Source organism: Falco cherrug, chromosome 3 (assembly GCF_023634085.1).
Source record: "Falco cherrug isolate bFalChe1 chromosome 3, bFalChe1.pri, whole genome shotgun sequence".
In the NCBI taxonomy this organism is placed as follows: Eukaryota; Metazoa; Chordata; class Aves; order Falconiformes; family Falconidae; genus Falco; species Falco cherrug.
In genome coordinates this window covers 87,968,880-87,986,405 of record NC_073699.1, presented here as the reverse complement: position 1 = coordinate 87,986,405, position 17,526 = coordinate 87,968,880, and the positions used below count along the sequence as shown (strand labels likewise).

The 17,526-nt window shown below is 52.4% G+C and overlaps 1 protein-coding gene across 3 annotated transcripts in view; it reads right to left on the bottom strand.

The window, feature by feature from the left end:
- Positions 1-17,526, bottom strand: part of PTP4A3 (protein tyrosine phosphatase 4A3) — a 45,971-nt gene that overhangs the window by 7,021 nt on the left and 21,424 nt on the right. Inside the window, exons 1-3 of one of the 3 annotated variants that reach the window (XM_005431837.4) lie at positions 6,105-6,699; positions 4,891-5,694; positions 3,155-3,247 (exon numbers count right to left, since the gene is read on the bottom strand). In XM_005431837.4, coding sequence (XP_005431894.1) covers positions 3,155-3,247; positions 4,891-4,995 — 198 coding nt within the window. In that variant the 5' untranslated portion in view covers positions 4,996-5,694; positions 6,105-6,699. Of the gene's footprint in view, positions 1-3,154; positions 3,248-4,890; positions 5,695-5,831; positions 6,060-6,104; positions 6,700-17,526 lie in introns of those variants that run through there. The other 2 variants (XM_027805920.2, XM_055704336.1) reach the window with 2 other exon arrangements.

Below are 17,526 nucleotides of genomic sequence, written 5' to 3'. Positions count from 1 at the left end.
CTTCTTCTGTGCTTCATCCTCAAGCTGCAGGGACTCAACATCGGAGCTTGGTGACAAAGTGGGTAAAAGAGGTGCCGCATTAAGCATTCCTCAGGCCTAGGTTCTGCTATGGGGGAAAAGTGTCCCGTGCCATGCCTGCGACTGCTGCAGCATCCTGGGAAAATGACGGTGTCTCCCCATGGGCACCGGCAGCCAGTTAAGGCTGCACACCTCTCCCAAAATGGGGATTTCTCTCCCAAAATGAATCTGGCAGAAGGACCATGGCCACTGGCTATGCAGCAGTGAGAGGCACAGGAGGGCAGCATCACTTGGAGGGGATGCCGCGTGGTGAGCCCTGGTGTGTGGGAAGCACTGGGCCATAATCCTTGTATTTGAGGAGTGAGTTACTAAGCTGCTGTGCTGGAGTCATCCTTGGTGTAAGATGGCAAAAGAAGCTTCTTCACTTCAGTGTTTGAACATCTAATGTGATTTCAGTTGGGCTTTGCTAGGAAAGGAGCACATTGGGCTTCAGAGCATCCTAAGGCTTGAGTCAGCCCACCCTGTGCAGCCTGCTGCCTGGCCTGCAAATCCATCTCCACCCCACGGTGCCCAGAAAGCTTCAGCCATGAGTGCAGGTCACTGGGCTCACACCAGGGATGACACACCATGCCACAAAACCATCAAATCATACAATGGTTTGAGGTGGAAGGGATCTTCAACTATCATCTAGTCCATCACCTCCACCATGGGCAGGGACGTCTTTCACTAGGTCGGGTTGCTCAAGAGTCCCATCCAATCTGACCTTGAATGTTTCCAGGGATGGGGCACCTACCACTTCTCTGGGAAACCTGTACCAGTGTTTCACCACGCTCATTGTAACAAATTTCTTCCTTATATTCAATCTAAACCTATCTTCTTTCAGTTTAAAACTATTGCCCCTTGTCCTGTCACTACTGGCCCTGGTAAAAACTCTGTCTCCATCCTTCTTATAAGCCCCCTTTACGGGCCACAGTAAGTTCACCCCGGAGCCTTCACTTTTCCAGGCTGAACAACCCCAGCTCTCTCAGCCTTTCCTCACAGGAGAGGTGTTCCATCCCTCTGATCACCTTTGTGGCCCTCCTCTGGATCCGGCTCGTAACAGCTCCGTGTCTTTCCTGTACTGCGGACCCCAGAGCTGGACACAGCACTCCAGGTGGAGTCTCACCAGAGTGGAGTAGAGGGGCAGAATCCCCTCCCTTGACCTGCTGGCTGCGTTACTTTTCATGCAGCCCAGGATACGGTTGGCTTTCTGGGCTGCAAGCGCACATTGCTGGCTCATGTCCTGGTTTTCATCCACCAGTATCCCCAAGTCCTTCTCCGCAGGGCTGCTCTCAGTCCATTCATGATACTGGGGGTTGCCCTGAGCCAGGTGCAGGACCTTGCACTTGGCCTTCTTGAACCTCATGAGGTTCACGTGGGCCCAGTCATCAAGCCTGTCAGGGTCCCTCTGGATGGCATCATCCATGATGGGTATCAACCACACCACTCAGCTTGGTGTCACCTGCAAAGCTGCTGAGGGTGTACTCAATCCCACTGCCTACGACATTAATAAAGACATTGAACACTACTGGTATATCAAACACAGTACGTCCATCCTGCACCATAAACCTTCCTACCCCGAAACCCACACAGTGTTGATTCTCCGGCAGGATTTCTGCCCCATCTCCAAACTGCTGGAAGATCTGCCAAGCAGATGCCCATGGCATGGGACATCCACGTCTGGCACAACATGGTAACCACCTTCAGAGATTGCTCAGGATCCCCTGTGAAAGAGCCAAAAGCAGAGGACGGATCCAGAACACTCAGGGAGTGTGTCCAGTATGGGACCACCATACATGTGGGCACCGTGGCTGCGAATGCTGGCACCATGGCACACCACACCAGACCAGGCCTCACCTAGCTTGTGCCTCGTTCCCCAAAGAAAGGGACAGTGCATGAAGATATAAACTATATATAGAAATACATTTGATCCAGGTATATACAGAGATATCTCTATATCTGCATACATCTATCTATCCATAGACACAGAGGACAGAGATATATCTCTATATCTTATACCCTATATTGTTCCTATATAGTTATAGAAACTTATATAGAAGCTATATAGTTTCTATACAGTGTCTTCTGTAGTTTCTGTATCTAGGATATTGTTATCTCCCTATATAAAACATATCCTAGATACAGATATTTCTCTATATATGTAGAGAGGTATGCATATCCTAGATATAGAAACCTGGAGGACTCCAGTCAGAAACAGGGTAAAAGGCAGAATTTGATGTGTAAGTGAGCAGATATGGCATCCTACATACAGATTCTATAGGTAAGATACTACTATCTTTCTTTATAAGCTATCTATATAAAGATATAGCATCTGTATCTAGAGAGATACAGATGCAGATCTGTGTCTAAAGAGACATAGGATCTTTTCTCTACCTATATCCTGTAGGATATAGGATATAGCTCGCTCTCTCTCTCTCTAGGATATACATTATACAGAGACAGCTATACAGAGAGGACCTACACACACAGGACCACCCCAGGAGACATGAGGCACTCCCAAACCCTTTCCTAAATAATGAGCAGAGCCTCACCCTCCAGCTGGAGCTCAGCTCCCTGGCAGGGCAATCACGCCAGACATCATCTCCAATTACTTATCAGCCAAGATGCAGCGCAGGCAGCTGCCTGCTCTTCCTCCTTGCCTTTTCCTTGCTGCATGCTCCCCTTCATCCCCCTGAGCTGCACCAGCCGGCTGCTGGAGCTGGAAGAGCAAAAAACCCGGCCCCCCACTCCCTGGATAAGATAAAGCTGGGGGTAACAGGAACCACGTGCATCTTCCACGTGGGATCAGGCGCTCTCATCCCCTGGATGCTTTAAAGCCTGAGCAACAGGCAGGGAAGGCAGCTGCCGACTGAACCGTGTGAGTCACAGTTTCGGGTGTGTGGGCAGTTCTTGCCTTTTTTTTTAAAGCACCAGCCTGATCTCAGCCTGGGGAGTGGGGAGCTCGCCCCGAGGGTGAAGTTCAAATCCTGCTCCTGGGCAAGCGTGATGTCGCAGGGTGTTTAGCAGAGCTGAGGGATGGAAGCATTTAAGCATGGGGAGACCAGCCCCGCCGGTGCCCATCCTGCTGTGCACCTACCATGACGGTGATCCCGTCCTTCTCCAGGGGGGTCTTGTCATAGGTCACTTCGCACACTCGCACAACTGTGGTGGCACCATACTTCTTCAGGTCCTGGGGAGGGAAGGAGAAGGACGGGTCTGAAAAAACCTTTTGAGTGAACCCAAACACATCTGAGCCCTGCTATGGCCTCATGGACCACTATGGACCATAAAAAAGCTCCCTGTCCCATCTCTGGACCCTTGAGCAACCCCCCTGTGGTCCATCCAGCCTGGGAAGCATAAGGAAATACGAAATCCCAGGGCACCATGGGATTTTTACCCAGCACCGAGTCACAAGCACCAACGGGGATGTTTATTCTTAAGCCCCCGACAGCCACACCAGTAAGAACTTTACATCCCATGCAAAGAAACATCCCCACCACAGGTGCAAGTCTCCTTCAGGAGAAATTATTTGTGCCTGGCCAGGTTGTAACTCCCATGGCAGATATACACGGAGGTGGCTGCGGAAGGGGGGAGGGGGTTGCAGTGCACCCTGCAAATCTTGCAAATTGCTCAGGGGCTCCTTCTTGACCTCACTGCTGTATCCCATCATCACTCCAGTGTGCTGCAGGCTTGGGTGTGGGACTTGGGCTGTTTCCATCGTGGATTGTTGCCTGCTGCAAGGATTGCCCCTGGATTATGTGCAGGCGTACCGGCCTTGCTGGGCACAGTGTGAGATCATCCCCTTCAATGATCCATCTCCTTCGTTCCCTGTGTTTGCTCACCAGACCACGGCAAACCTCCACACACTTGGCAGCTCAGCCGAAAATCTAAGAAGCTGGAGAAAAGAGGAATTTTTCCTCTTTCTCACTGGTGCTGTCCCCATTGTCTTGTAGGGTATGGGGTGGCTGTTCCCAGATCACAACCACCTTCTAAGGCTCTCTCGAGCTGGTGGTGCTTCCACGTGTTTTTTTGGATGTGCAGTGGGGGGGGGGGTTCCTCGAGCTCACAAGGTGCCTCTGCTGCCAGCACACTGGACCTCAGCGCACTTTAGGTCTCAGGTAAAACCCTTTCGCCAGGCCCATGCACAGCCCCAGGTCCCACCACAAATGCAGTAACAACCCAAAATGGCTCCTCATAAGCAGAAACCGCTTGTGCTGGCTCATCTGAACCTGCAGGACACAGTGTTTCTCCCAAGCATTGATAAAAAGAGCAAGCTGAAGCCTTTTGCCGCCAACCATGGACACGCATCCATTAATCCCACCCCTCCAACTCCCAGCTACTGCCAGTGCTGGAGGCAGTGTTCCCAGGCAGGGCATCTTCACTGGTTCCTACAACACTGAGCCCCTCCAGCTCCTTTTGCAGCACCCTACAGACTCCATGCACTGGAAAGATGCGGGATACTTGGGATGAGAAGTCCTTGTTGAGGTGCTGGGAGATGCAGGGGAGGTTGCATGCATCCATGTGTGCCACTGCAAAGCCCCTTGATGTGATGTGCTGGTGGAGCTGGCAGGGGATGCAACAGCAATGGGGAAACTTCTCCATCTCTGCCACGCCCAAACGCCACACTTGAGGTCCTCCAAAACATCCTACCCCAGAAAGCGGGCAGTGATTGGACCCACTGCCCTGGGATGCCACCGGAGGCTGTGGTACCAAAGGGATGCACCACTGCTGCATCCTACACAGGATTGATCCCTGTTGCATCTCAACATCAGCTTTTAGTCCCAAAATGCGCAGCTGAGCCCCTGCGTTCCCCTTCCAGCCTCCCCTCCTTACCTCCAAGAAGGTGCTGAGTGTGGCATTGGTGGGGTTATGGGTGATCAGGAACCTCATGTTTTTGTAGCAGACCTCCACTGGTGCAGGGCGGTTCATCCGGGCCATGGTGGGATGGGAGGAGGATGAGGTGGTGCTGATGGTGGGAGAAAAACCCAACAAAAGTGTGGCGTGGAGGGGAAAAAAGACCCCAACAACTCCTCTGCACTTAAAAAATAAAAATAAAACAGGATCGAGAACTCAATATACAGATGTTGTGCAAATAATCCCAGCTCCTGGGAGCGTGCCTGATTCCTCGACACACTGCAAGCCCCCCAGTGTAAAAAGCCAGATGGGAAAAAATAATATTAATGGTAATAATAATAATATTATTAATAATAATAATAATAATAATAACAATAAAAATCCCTTTGCTGTAGTGTCGGCGTCCTCGGCGTGTGTGTGACGGTGTGTGGCTGCCGCCTCCGGTGCCGCACGCTCCCTTGCGCTCTAGAAAGGCCTCTGCATGTGGGGTGGTGGCGGTGGCGGGAGGGTGACCCCCGTCACGTTACCCCATCAGGGTATGTGGAGTACTTGGGGGCGGCACAGGGGGCCGGGAGCCTATGGGGCGGCGTCGGCGGCGTCCAGCAGCGGTCCCTCGCTGGGGCGATCCATGCACGGGAGCCTTGAATGGTTGAGTCGGAGGGTCGGGATGCCGGGCGAGACGAGGTGAGGCGGCTGTGCGCTGCTTCACAGGGCGGGCTGCTGGGGGCTGCGGGGCTCAGAGCTGCTCCTCAGCACCTTCATAAATCCCGGCGGAGAGCGAGGCTGCAGGGGAGGGAAAGAGAAACAGGGTGGTGAGAGTGTTCTCCTCCCCAGGCTGGCTCCAAGGAAGCCCCTGGCTGGGACAGAGGGGACATGGTGCCCCCACATGTGCCGGCACCTGCTGCATCATATACACATACAAGCATCCCTGACCACGCTTATCTTCGCAGGAGACCATAGATTAGAAAGCCAGGTGGTATTTAAAGAAAAAGCTGAAATACCAGCTGAAAATCCGAAGTGACACTGGAAAGCTGGGGGAGGCAACTCACATTTCCCTGCAAAAGGGAAAAGCACATGGCAGGGAAGGGGCTTGCTCTCATGCCACTCAACATCAGCACCCAGCTGACGTATTTAAGCACCCGAGCCACGTGGGCCGACTCCCCTGGCACCCACCCTGTCCCCCCAGACCTCACCTTTGTATCCCCGAAACGCACGGTGAATATTTCCACCCCAAATACAGCTCTCTGCCCGAAACCAGCCACCGCTCCCCCTAATCGGCCACATGCTCTTGTGCTGCTCGAGCAGCTAATGTCCACCAAATGCACCTCTAATGCTCTTAGGCAAACTAAGCCGCCTGCAAATGAGCTTTCTCGGGAAGGGGCGGGGGAGCAGAAGAGAGGGTCGTGGGTGCACTGTTTTGCCAACACTAGTGATGGACATGCCTCCCTGCTCGCTCATCCGCACCCCCATCACTGCTGGCACATTGCTCCCTATAAAATACCCTGGCACTGCAACCCCGGGCATCTTTGCCTTCCAAGGATGGCAATGGAAAGAATTAAGAAAGAAAATCAATTCCCATTGTGGAAATGCCAAAAGCCAAGAGAGGACAGGCTCAGGGGGAGGTGAGGATGCTGCCAGCCCCGCTCAGAGCTGAGGGAAACCCAGCGCTTCCCCGGGTCGTTACCCTCCGGACTCTTGTTTTGAAGCTGGTCCCTTCCCCAGGTCAGCAGCTGCTTAGCGCCGCGTGGCCAGAGCCTCAAAATAGACCATAAGCACATAAGTAACCCAAGCCAAGCCAGCATGCACCCCCTCACCTCTCCTCCTGATGCCCCAGCACCCACAAACTTTCCCCTCTGTGTTGTTGTAGTGTGATGCAACAAGACAAGGTGGGAGAAGGGAGGTGTGCTGAGCACTGACAGCTCACCACACCATCTGGGTGCTCTCACTAGGCTCCTCCATGCTCAAGCATCATTTACAATGGCTTGCTGGCTCCTGCATTGCCAGTGGTCTGTGGGAATAAAAAAATCAAATAGCAAAAAACCAAATAGCAAAGGGGAAAAAAGCCAGGTGAGGTGGCAGGGGAAAGGGGGGCTGTTCTCCTGAACATGCCCAGCTTGGCTTCTAAAATTGTGGACTTTCCCACTGGCAAGGCATTAATTATTTATTACTGGCAGCATGTGCAATCTCTGGTGCTCCCCCAGTGCACAGCGCATCTCCACGCCCATAGTTTTACAGCTGGGATTTTGGAAAGGAGCTTAGAGGGGGCTAGGAGCTAGGAAAGGGCCAAAACTCAAGGGGATTTCAGCACTGAGCCCTCCCCAGCTCCTCTGCACTCTTGCATACTGCTGTCCCCTGAGCTGCCCCAAACTCCCTTGTCAATCACATTCTATCACTCCTCACTCCATTTTTTGGCTTGTAAAAAAATTGGGTAATGCTACCCCAGAGCCCTGCAAGGATGCTCTGTGAAATTCAAACCCTGCCTGGGCTGCAGAGGGTGACTGGGACCACCCCCACCCCCCCACCCCCCCTGAAGCCAGTCTCCATTGAGAAAATCAAATTTTAGCAGCTGTCAGAGGCTGGAAGCTGGATGGAGGGATAGGAGCAAGGTGGGAGCTGCCTCCCAGCAACATTTTAGGTCTGATATCAGACAAAGCAGCTCAGCCTCCAGCTGATGCTGACCTCTCCCCAGCTCACCCTCCCCAGCTGGACCATGGCAGCTGGGATCTTTGCTCAAAGCTTGCAATGCTCCTGCAAGATGGGATAGGAAACCCGCTTCCCCCAGGGCTTACTGTGCTTTTCCAGTGACTTCCCACCCATCACTTTGCTTGCGGGGTCTGCTCCCCGCTAAGATGAGCTCCCCATGGCTGGGTAAGAAATGGTATCTCTAGAGGGTAATTTTGGGCTGGTTTGGGCTATGTGGCTCCTACAGGTGCAGCCAACGAGCTGTGAGCCAGCACGGCCACAAAAAGAGCCAGCAACCCAGTGAGTGAATGTTTCCCAAGAAAAACCTGCTGCTAACCCCCTCAGCAAGCTTCTTCTTTCTTTATTCACTTTAAGGAAAAAGAGGTTAAAACCTCCAAAGGGATGGGAGGCAGGAGAGATGGGCAGTCACAGATGCCTGCTCAGAGGGAAGAGCTGTTGGAAATCAGGTATTGCCCCAAATCATCCTTATGCAAAACCTGCTTCTCTGAAACAAAGGACCTGAGGATCTTCTGCTTTTCTTTTTAACGCTTTTGGCTCTTGGCTCTTTTGGCTTCCACCATGTTTAATGACACCTTGCATTCTGCCCCTTTGGGCTCAATACACTAGTATGAGAGGTGCCTGCAGTGCATAAGGAAAAGCAGCAAAAAATAACTTTTTGCCCTCCGAACAACTTTATACCCTGCTTTAACTGGCCGCAGGGTTGTGTTAAAACGAACCGTGCCTCGTTTAACTGTGTCCTGGATTAAACCCACCCGCTGAGCAACCCCATGGGACCAGGAGCCACTGTAAGTACCAATGCCAGTATGGCATGCCAGGAGCAGTAGCTTGCTCCCCATCATCATCCAACACACGGTTCACGCTCCATTGGCGCTCTGGATCCCATATAATTTTTTGTTGGCTTGGGTGTGTTCGCTGCCACTAATGGAGGTTCAGTGGGAACTGCCTGCGTACGAGAACAGAGACTGCTCCTTTCCCAGAAGGTCTCCTCTCCAGTGGAAGCGTTTCAAGTATTTTGGCAATTGCATGTCCTGGCAATTCAGCCCCGAAGCTCATAATTCCCTAATGGATATTCAATCACAAATCATCCCCAGCACTACAGGCTGCGATGCTGATCACCATATTAAGCATGGTAGAACAATGTGGAAAAGGGTGTTTCAGCTAATATTAATAACCTGCCAAGTGAATAAATATCTTTCTGACTTGAGCACTACAGGGGATTAGATGAAGCACGTGAGGATGCAGTAAGCAAGCCCTAGATGAGGATGCTCAGCACTGCAGCACTGGCCTTTCAGGCTCAAACCTGTCAGGGTGAAGCCCAATGTAGGAAATCCAGCATGGATGACCAGAGGAGCCAGGTACCCTGCTGCTATCATCCCCCTGTAATGCCCAAGGCTGGGGAGGGATGGGGACCACCTCCCCACAACGTGCTCATCACTGCCACCCCAACATCTGCAAGCACATCTCAAAGCTTCACCAGCAACACTTGCCTCTGAATTTCCACAAGTATTAATGTGACACGGTGGGCTTCTTCCTTGCAAAGCCCCTAAAAGACATGCATACCGTGCAAGCCACAGTGACATTTTTCACCATAACTATGGAAGGTTATGGTTCTTCCACAAGAAGTTGGCAACAGCCTGGCGAGGATCCAGGTGTGGCAAGAGAGCAATGGAGGGTGCTGCTCTGGGGGATGGGGACCACCAAGCCATCACCTCCCTGCCTACACCCCAAAGTGGAGGGGATCACGGGACTCTTCTAATTATTCTTTTGCCACATGGCAGCTCCATTACACAAGCCTTGGTCTCATCCCAGCCATCCAGGGACAGAGCCTGCAGCAGTAGGGAGGAGGCTGCTCTTCCTCCCAGCACCTTGATGCAAAATAAAGACCAGGTCTTCTTTGCTGCAGTTAATGAGAGGGCTTGGCTGGAGCAGCGAGCAGATGCCAGACCTGATGGCTACGCTGCTTGGTACTTGGGCTAGCGGGATGCAGCTGGTGAAATCAGGTTCTCCTAAACACAGCAACTCCCCAAGCAAAGGAAGAGGAAGCTTTGCAGAGCCAAATTGTCGCTCCATGTGGGCTTTAGCGGCGGGACTTGGAACAAAGGCTCTTACTCATCCAAACAATATGTATCTCACCCATATATAAATATAGCTATCTCCCGAGTGAGCACATCTCACGTTCAAAGTTCACCTTCAGAAAAATCTAACAAAACACCCATCTGCGATACATTTGCTCGACCTCTCTCCTGATTTCAGCCCATGTAGCAAGACACTGACCAGCCCTTTCCCCTTATGGCCGATCAAGTCCTACACTCGCTGCTCCCGTTCCCACCTCCACAACAAGCACTTCCATAACCCTGAAAACTGAATACAGTTTCTGAATATTCCCAGTTATTGCCACATAGCAGTTCTGCACACATCTACTACCACTGCCATGCGTGACCACCGTGAGCAGGTCCATGAGCCTTGCTTGCATGCATGCACACAGCGACCCGCCAGCACTACCAGCAGCACCACCACTGCCACCATTGCCACCAGCAGCACAGCCAGAGAGGATAGGTCCCAGGACACAGAGAGCCAAAATGCTGTCCCCAGCCCGTGACCGCAGCCAGGACCCAGCCAGAGGAAAGCCAACGTGCTGAGACTTCCTCCAGCCGCATCTGCACGGAAGGAAACAGGAAAGGTCCGGGAGGAGAGCAACAGAAACAAAACACCCCACAGGAGCCAGTATCTGGGGGCAGAGGCATAAGCGGCGACCAGCACATCCTGCTCCACGTGCAGAGCTGGAAAGAGCAGACAGGGATGTCCTGGCAAGGCCATGCTGGGTACCATGGGGAGGCAGCGGAGGCTGCAGGATATCTGCTGCTAGGAGGAGAGCAGCACCGGGCATCGTCTGTCAGAGAAATATTACAGGGGTTTGCCTCCAAGGTTATTTTTTTGTTTGCTTCTTTTGCTGCAGGGGATGTTTTCTGAGCAAAACAGCAAGGAGGATTATAATTGCACGGGGGCAGAGGGAGAGCAACGGGGAGCTCTCGGCAGCCCACCAGAACTGCAAGATAAAGCCAACCTGCAAGATAAACCAGGTCGTTACCTTCCTCCCCATCCTTTCTGGCACAAGGTAAATGCCAGCCAACATGTACACTTGCAAAACAGAGCCTACTAGCTCCAGTCAGATTTAAGGAGTTTGGTGGTACACAGGCACCAGGGAAAGATGCTGGCGTGATGTCGGCGCAGAGACCTGCAAGCAGGAGGCACTCAGATGACCATGAAAGAAGGAGGAATGGGGAAGATGAGGCAGCAAGCCAGCCAGCCAGATAAAAAGAGCACAGTCTTCCCAGCACTGTGAAAGCTGGGAATGCACCACAGGCCCTGGTAACACGACAGACCCCTTTTTATCTTTTATTTGCACCTTTTTTCTTTGAAGAGAGGCTAAGGCATAGTATGGAAAGTGCCTAAAACGGCCCTCTGGGAGTTGCTTTTCCCTCTCACATGCTTTGGTGCTGGCCCACAACCTCGATGGGACATGGACCACAACTGACATAAGGATACCTGTGCTGGCCACTGGTGCCAGGGCTGCCTCTCCTGCCCAGTGATCGCGGGGCAATGCCCCAGAGGAAACACAAGATGCCCCAGGCACCCCCTGCACAGCCCTTTAGCTGCAATTTCAGGTTTTCCCCCTACACACAACCCCCAAGCAGCTCAAATCCGAGGTATGCATGGATGGCATTTTTTTTCAGCCTAACTCCTTCTTGCACTGTAAGAGATTCATCCACCAGAAGCAGCTCATAAAACCCACAAAACCAAACCAAACGTTCAGCACTGGGGGGAAAAGGACCCCCTCCACGCTAAAGCAGACCCCCCCCCCGTCAGCAGACAACTCACGGGTAGCCAGCAGTGGCCCCGCTCGCAGCATGGTCCTGGTTTTATGATCCGGGATATCCCCTCTGCCGCCTTCTCCCAGCAGCCACGAGGAGCTCGCAGCAGCAGTGCCGACGTCAGAGGCTTTTCCTGGCTTGTGTTTGAAGGGAAAGGAGGAAAAAAAAAACCCAACGAGGGGGGTGGAAGAGAGGCCAACTCCACAGAGACAAGTAATAGCAGGCTTTGGGCTGGCTGCCTCCCAAATCTGCAGAGGGTGCGCCCTGGAGGTTTTTGCTTTTGGGGGGTGAAAGGCTCGGTTGTTTGGGGACAGCTGGTCCCCACGCTCCGGTGCCTGATGCACAGGGAAGTGAGGCACCCCAAATACTGGGGGCTAGCTCCCCCCACTTCCTTCAGGGATTTCTTTCGGCCAGAGCAATCAGGAAAAAAAACGCATTCTGCATCTGATGGGGCATTTCAGGACTTCCTGCCTCGCCCAAGAGCATCCTTGGAAAGAAAAAAATCCCAAAGCAGCAGCATCACGCCAGAACACACACAGGGGGGCAAGCTGACCCCAGCGGTCCCCCCTGACAACTGCCATCACCACATGCCTCTCCCACTCTGAATCTCTGGCGCAGCTGAACATCTGCTTGTTGTGGTTTCTCCCATCATTTTGAGTTAATTTAATACTTGTGGCAGGTGTCTCAATGGCAAAATGTGTGTGTGGGAGCAATGCCTCTCAGCCTTTTACGGGGGGAAGCACCTGGAGCATGGGCAGCAGCAGCCCCCTGGGAAGGGCATGGAGGGGCTGTTGTGACCTCCCCTTCGAAGCACAGCTTGAGCCTGTGCCGGGAAGGCTATTTTTGGGAGAGGTGCAGCCTGTGTTTAGTTTTTCTACTGCCTACCCCAGCACTGTTGTTTTGGCCCCTGGTCTCCAACTGCCCCGTTTTCCACCTGACCTGAACTTTGCTGTTTGGTATGTCCCCACTCAGTGGTGGCATCCCGCTGTGAAGATGTCCCTATGCCGCCTGGTCCTACCTCATCAAGCCAACAGTAGCCCTGACCGAAGGGCATCAGCAGCCCTCTGTGCGTCACTGGCACATCTTGCATAACTCCCAACACCAACTGGCCGCGGTGGCTTTGATGTTTGTTGACAAAGAAGGGGGTTCCAGGGGACTCAGTCTACCCAACGGGTGGATTTCGACCTGCAGATAGTGTTGAAATAGTGCTCCATGATGTGCTGGGGATGGCAACATAGGAGAGAAGAAAACATGCTCTGACTGTCATCAGCCCCATGGAAAATTCTTCTCTGGTGGATCAAGCTATAGCCAGCATTGACCACAGAAGCCAAGCTCTGGAGAAAGACAGCTCTCCTAAGTCAATGGCACCAGGTAGAGACGGGGCTTGTGGGTCCTTGAACTTTCTACACTATCCAGACCCTCTGCTCTCAGAGGTTGTCCTCCCAAACCATCTCATCCTTGCTGGCCAGTATTGCGTCTATGCATTTCACCCTGTGGAGACAGGATCATACATATCGTGACAGGCTGCTGGGGGGTGGCAACACCACTAGCCCTCTCCCTTGTTGTGGGCACTGAAGGACTTTTGAAGGCGGCCACCAGCACATGGGGGGAGTCCTGCATGGAAAACCCTGGGTTGGCTCCTCATCATCCTCACCAGCCCTGACCACTGCCACCCCACAGCAGAAACCACCCCTCCAGCAGGATGGGATGCTGCATGCAGGTATTAAGTACCCCCTCCAGAGCTACAAATAATACAAAGAGATATCAGGAAAACCACGATGGGTGTCAGCCAGCATAATTAAAAGCCACGGAACAAGTGAAGGGAGATAGGAAATGCCCTGCTCCTGCATGGGATGCTGCAAAGTCCAGGCATGCTGCAGACCCTCTGGCATGCCAAGCTCCTGGCTCATCCCACCAAGCCCAGGTCCTGCATAGAAGGTTTCCCCTTCAACCCCCTTCTGGAAACCTCCTTAAGTCAGGAATAAGCCACAGCACAGCTCCTTAGTTGCCATGGGACCACTGCTCTGCAATAGCAGTATGTCAGCAAAGCTCTAGGGACAAAGGCAGGTACCTTCAAGCTTCCAGATCTGGCTGCATGACTGTGGGCACAGACTGATCCTGTACCCTCTCCTGGCTGCACCCACTGCACCCAGCCACTGCCAGCAACAGGGACAAAATCCTTTGGTCTGAGCTGCTGCTGCTCTTGCGTAAAACCCCAGTGCCAAGGGACACTGTGCTGGTGGGTGCTGAGGTGTCCCCTGCCCGTGAAAGCCTGCAGAGCAAATAAGGTGGTTTTCTTCCAAATAAAAGATCAAAGGGGATGAAATGCTAGAAGTTGCATGCAGCTGCTCTTGCTGGTGGGACACTGGTGTCTCCACTCATTGCGCAGAGCCTGCCTGGTGTGTAAAGATGGAGATCAGTAACAAGTAGTGTCAGCGGGGGTCTGTATTAGGACTGGTACTGTTCAGTTATCTTCATCAGTGATACAGGCAGTGGGACTGAGTACACCCTCAGCAGCTTTGCAGGTGACACCAAGCTGAGTGGTGTGGTTGATACCCATCATGGATGATGCCATCCAGAGGGACCCTGACAGGCTTGATGACTGGGCCCACGTGAACCTCATGAGGTTCAAGAAGGCCAAGTGCAAGGTCCTGCACCTGGCTCAGGGCAACCCCCAGTATCATGAATGGACTGAGAGCAGCCCTGCGGAGAAGGACTTGGGGATACTGGTGGATGAAAACCAGGACATGAGCCAGCAATGTGCGCTTGCAGCCCAGAAAGCCAACCGTATCCTGGGCTGCATGAAAAGTAACGCAGCCAGCAGGTCAAGGGAGGGGATTCTGCCCCTCTACTCCACTCTGGTGAGACTCCACCTGGAGTGCTGTGTCCAGCTCTGGGGTCCGCAGTACAGGAAAGACACGGAGCTGTTATGAGCCCGATCCAGAGGAGGGCCACAAAGGTGATCAGAGGGATGGAACACCTCTCCTGTGAGGAAAGGCTGAGAGAGCTGGGGTTGTTCAGCCTGGAAAAGTGAAGGCTCCGGGGTGAACTTACTGTGGCCCGTAAAGGGGGCTTATAAGAAGGATGGAGAAATACTTTTCACTAGGGCCTGCAGTGGTAAGACAAGAGGCAACAGTTTTAAAATGAAAGAGGATAGATTTAGATTGAACACAAGGAAGAACTTTGTTATGATCAGAGTGGTGAGATGCTGGAACCGGTTGCCCAGGGGACCTGTGGATGCCTCATTCCTGGTCATGTTGGACCATCATGGAAGCCTTCCAGGTCATGTTGGACAGGGCTTTAAGCAGCTAGTGATCTAGTGAAAGATGTCTCTACCCATGGGAGGGGGGTTGGACTATATGACCTCTAAAGGTCCTTTTCACCCCAAACCATTCTCTCATTCTATGACTGCCTGATGGCTAGGTGGCTGGGTGGCACCGCAGCCCTTCCCCAGGGTTCTCCATCAAGTGGGATCCAAACTGGATTAACAACGGGATTAAAAAACCTCACTTGAACAGGACTTCCTGAGCATTAGGAAAATGGTCTGAAAACTTCTTAGGACCTGAGTCCTACAATGCTGCCACTTGGGATGTGGTCTCAGACTGCAAAAACGGGCTCCCCCATTACAATCAAGCTGGTCTTCTTCAGGGCTGCATAAGGCTAAAGCAGGCTACTGGCACTCCAGATGAGCATGTTTTAAATCACATCCTCACTGGCAATGCAGCGATGCTCTGGCATGCCTAGGCTGCTCTCAGCTGCTGTTTGACGCAAAACCAGCTAAAAAGGGAATTGATGGCAAACTACAGAGATCCTGGTGCTTCCTGTCACTTAAAATGAATCGTCTCTTTCAATATATAAGATGAACAGTCATCTAATCATATTCCTGTCATTCAGAGGAAGGATTTCCAGTGGTGGCTTTATAAAAGCCAGTGAACGCCCTGGCATCTCAGAAAGAGAAACTGCAATGATTTGCACAAGCAAGAAGCTCATGTCAGAGCTGCTGTGGGATGCTGCTACTCACTCCTCTTCCCATCCTGGGAGAGAAACTAAGGAGAAGGCTGTGCAGCACAGCCCAGCTGGCCGCAATAGACATACCCAGGTGATTTTGAAGACCATTGAAGGCGAAGGACCACATCCTCAGAGGAATGGCTGGAAGAGGAAGAAACCCATCCTGCCTACAGTGCTGCTGTGGAATGTCATGTGAACACACACAACGTGCCACGTCCCACGGAACAGTGCACCCAGGAAAAGAAAATCCAATAGTGGGTCATTGCAGCCCCAAAGCAACTTTCCAGACTGATACTGCTCTTGGGACAACAGGGAGGCGAAGTGGTCATCACACAGTGCTTTTTGGGCCAGAGGAGCCCATGGCTAGCAATGCCATGCTGCTTCTCCCTCACCAAAGTTTGCAAAAGAGCATCTGACTGCTCAAGCAATGCCCAGGAATGCTTACTCATGAGCATGGCTTGGCTTTGATTTTCTTTCATCGGGGTATTTGCATAAAACTGGTGCTGCCTTTAGGGAAATGCAAATTCCCTGCACAAAGGGAAGTGTTTGAACGTGCTGGCTGCTCAGACGCGCTGGGCAGGGAAGCAACACTTTTATCACCTGAAAATTAAATAAAGGCTGAGATGTGAAGCCTCCCCACCCTGCTAAGCAGGAAAACTTCCTCAGCTCCTATGGCCGGATCCAGTAGGGACAGGACAGGCAGGATGCGGTGTTTCATCCGTGCTCTGCACATCCTCCCAGGCCCCAGGGGTAAGCTTTAATGGCCTCGAGACACGCAAGCTGCTCTGTCTCTGCTTGGCTCCCTGGCTCCTGGATGGTTTCAGAGGCGTTCTGACACCCCGGTGTGGGTGGCATTTCCCAGCCACCCTTGTTGTGCTGGAGCTGGCTCTAATCAAGCTGAAAGCAAACGAGTTTCCCTGGATAAATTAAGCCGTAACCCCAAATTCATCATGTATGATGAAGCCAACAGCCAGCTACTGATGATAGTAAATGTTTTTGGAGATGCACACGCTCTTGCTCTGCCTCTCAGCGGGAGGAAAAGCAAAAGAGGTGAATGAAAAAGCAACTCCAATAACTCCAAGCAAAAAGCCAAAGCTGCTGCGCAGGGGATGGGCCTGTCACACAATACCTGTGGGAGAGGCAAACCCAGGGAGCCTCATTCCAACACAGCAATACTGCATCTCAAGAGGGTCCCAGAGACTGAGCTGATGTGCTTGGCTCCAAAAACCTTCACCACGGGGCACTGCCACCAGTGGCAAGAGTGCCAGGCAGTATCCTCTGCAATGTTGCCGGCTGCATGGGCCATGAGCAAAACGGGACCATGCCTAAAATCCAGGCTGCCCCACCACCACCCCCTCTCCCCACCGCACTCACTGGGTGCTGCTGATCCCTGCTCTGGGCTCCTGGCTCAGCAGCACCAACCAGGTGCTCCTGCACGTATGGGCTCTGTAGGGCTGCCATGGGACCTACTCTGGGTGTTCCCAGTCTGCCAGAACCAGAGGTCATCAGGAGTGGCTCAGCTGTCCGGGTTAAACACTTGCTTTGAAATCTGGCGAGAGTGGTCCCTGCCCCTCTGCTCCCAGGGACACACAGGACAGTTTCAGCCTGGGGAGGGAGGCAGACAACCATTCCCAACCCTGCCTGTTGTGGGTGCACCCCAGGAGGGTTTTCCTTCATCTCTTTTTGTGTTGCTTCCTAAAGAGCCAGTCTGTAGCCAATGGAAAACGCAACATTGAGGAAAATCTACGGAGACCTTGCAGAAGTGCAGAAACACCCAGTGCTGACTTAGGGGTGGATCGATCCCCCCATTACAAGCTACTGTGGTATGGAGAAGCAGCTAAATTGAGGGCATTCCTATTAATATATTTGGCTCCACGCTGAAATCTGTACTGTTTTAAAAATCTTAGCAGAAAAATGATACTACAGCACCCTAAAGGCACTGTGCATAGAGTACTCACAGCAGCCAGCGCAAAGGATGTTTTGCTATTTCACAAATGATTTACATTTGGCACTGCACATGACAACCAAGAGC